The sequence below is a fragment of the Ipomoea nil genome, unplaced genomic scaffold (genome assembly GCF_001879475.1).
Source record: "Ipomoea nil cultivar Tokyo-kokei standard unplaced genomic scaffold, Asagao_1.1 scaffold2792, whole genome shotgun sequence".
Classification (NCBI taxonomy): Eukaryota; Viridiplantae; Streptophyta; class Magnoliopsida; order Solanales; family Convolvulaceae; genus Ipomoea; species Ipomoea nil.
Genome location: NW_017619220.1, coordinates 3,042,800 through 3,045,620, shown reverse-complemented (window position 1 = coordinate 3,045,620; position 2,821 = coordinate 3,042,800). Strand labels below are relative to the sequence as shown.

Genomic DNA, 2,821 nt, shown 5'->3' with positions numbered 1-2,821 from the left:
CATATCATTTTCAGTAATGGGCCTATTCCGCTGTTTGGTCACCATTTGGGGTAAGGAACAATGTTCCTGAGAATGTCCTATTCATTCTTCAGGGGGAATAGCATTCTTATTCCCTCCAAATTGATTCCGTGAACCAATCGGGCCATAAAGAGTTAAAAAATAGTCGTGTTATCCACTATTTGGTTAGGGTTTGGAAGAAGGTATGAATTGTAGGGAACATGTATCACAAAGTTCTTAAGTAGATACAAACTTCAAATATTCATATTTGATTTACTGAAAATGATCGGAAGTTACATTTAAGTAGTCTTTGTCTTGGAGGCATATCAAATTCTCAACTATTACAACATGGAAACAAAGGTTTAAATAGAAAAAAAATGACAAAATATTAATTTGGCTGAAAATGAAACATAATAGTTGCACTTTTATTTGCATAAATATAAATTTGTGTATAAAATACGCTCTATGCCATCCAAAATATTTGGGTTTGGTCCTAAATATAGTTTCAAGCCATAGATATTAGATAATCAGAAAGACCCACTAATACATCCCCCTTCTTCTCATTATATTCACAAAATGGATAAGAATTAGTGCAACAATGAAGACATGGTCCACATTTGGATTCACAGTCACCATGAAATGGATCTTTCCCAAGAATATGCTTCCAGCGGAGATTTTGCTCTTCATCTGCAACGCCAAAATCAATCAACGAATTCAAACGAATTTATATTTATCATTACTGGAAATTATGAAATTTCCGACCACCTGAAAGTGACCTTAAATCAAGTTAAAGTCTTGTTCCTCCGACCACTTTAGTATCCGGAAAAACCTTTATTGCTATTTACGACCACTGATTTAAGATTTGTTGAAAATTCCATAATTTCCAGCAGTGTATATTGAAAAATAAAGGGAAAATTGTAAAAAATGCCCCTCTATAATATGCCAATTATCAATGTCATCCCTGAATTATGAGTGGTGTAAATGTTGCCCCTCAATTATCAAAACGGTGCACATATAGCCCCTCCCGTAATAGACATGTGGTTTCCCGTTAGTGTACGACACCGTTAAGTCGGAGTAAATATGTAATTTAGTTGTTTTTTCCCTCCCTCGATTCGAAGTACCAACAATGGACAACGGTGAGGAATCACAGATCTGTTACGGGAGGGGCTATATGTGCACTATTTTGATAATTGAGGGGCAACATTTACACCACTCATAATTCAGAAGTGACATTGATAATTGGCATATTATAGAGGAGCATTTTTTACAATTTTCACCCAAAAATAAAAGTAGAAATAAATTAAATAGCTGACCTGAGCAATCAAAGAAGAAGAAGGTCCATAAATATCCCATGTTTTGGAGGAGAAGGGTGTCTTCAATTTGAAATCACAAACCCTTTCCGCTGTGTTACTGGGTAAGAACACATCTGAGTCTGGGATAATATGGAACACAGAAGAAAATCTAGCACTAAATATCATGTCTCTGTTTTCTTTGCTTTCTCCCCTAAACACATGCCATCTGCAACGGTTTGAACTTAACTGCAAAAAGTATATTTCATTTTTATGATATTTTTATTTAATTACTAATAAAAATGACATATGTTGGGCGGAGGGGGCCAAGTTCAGCACCCTAGCTCAAAAATGTGTTGGCAGTCTATAAGGAAATAAAATTGCGTATTCGCTATACTAATTATATAACTTTTGGCATAGTGGTAAGCACTTATCTTAACAAGTGGTATCATAGTCAGGTCACAGGTTCGAGTGGAAGGAGGCCAAGTCCAGCACCCTAACTCAAAAATGTGTTGGTGATATATAAAGATATCATAGTCAAGTCACAGGTTCGAGGCAGACGGGGCCAAGTCTAACGCCCTAACTAAAAAATGCGTTAGCCGTCTATAAGGATGTCATACTTAGGTCACAGGTTAGAGGCATGCAGAGGGGGCCAAGTCCAGCACCCTAACTTGAAAATGTGATGGCAGTTTATTTCTAAATATATATGTGATGTTGATCTATAAGGAAATAAAGTAAGCATAGTGATAAACCTTTTATCTTAAGAACATATATGCATGCAGTTGGAAGACAAGCATGGTACGTACCTTTGGTCCTAGAGTAACGATTGGGTTTCCAGCAGCATCAAAGATGACCAACTTGCCGGACATCCATTTGATCTTGAAGAGCAATCTGCCATTTGTATCATCTTCGACTTCATACTCATGGCCGGCAAAAAAATAGACTTTCTTCTTTATGGAGAGCTGAATGGGATGAGGGGCACAGAAATTTGGGCTGATCACTGCATTTGGATTGGCAGAGGGTACTTGAAGCGATGACATTATTTTATTTTTCTTCTCTGCAAATTAGACCTAGTGATTATTGATTAAAAATAAAATTGTTTGTTACAAGCTAAGAATATACATGATGTTATCTCATTTATATTATGTCTTCTTGGCGTATCCAATGGGGGATCTTGCAGTGCTGATCACGGTTTTTGGTTGGTACATTATATTGCTCATACAAATCAAGAGTTGTTTTTCCAAAATAATGATACCACTTTGGGGGTGTTTGGTTTAGTTTGTATTCAACTAGTATATATGCATAAATATATAAAACTTGTATTGATGGGATACAAGATATTCAAGATATAGCACTACTTACAACACATTTGGTTCAAGGAATGAATTTTGAGGTAATAGGAATGCTATTCCATAAGGAATGGAATATGCAAGCTAAGGAATAAAATAGGAATTGTATTCTATTGTTTGGTTCGCAGAAGGAATAAACTTTAAGAATTATATTACAGTGTTGGGTTGGTTTAAAGAATATAAATG

The 2,821-nt window shown here is 35.7% G+C and overlaps 1 protein-coding gene across 1 annotated transcript; it reads right to left on the bottom strand.

The window, feature by feature from the left end:
* Positions 1–323: 323 nt before the first annotated feature.
* LOC109157725 (protein LURP-one-related 10-like) lies at positions 324–2,375 on the bottom strand. The gene is made up of 3 exons (XM_019305566.1): positions 2,093–2,375; positions 1,311–1,535; positions 324–684 (listed from the first exon to the last, which is right to left on the bottom strand). The coding sequence occupies exons 1-3, from the start codon at positions 2,324–2,326 to the stop codon at positions 538–540; spliced, it is 606 nt and encodes a 201-aa protein (XP_019161111.1). The 5' UTR covers positions 2,327–2,375; the 3' UTR covers positions 324–537.
* Between the last annotated feature and the right edge of the window lie 446 nt (positions 2,376–2,821).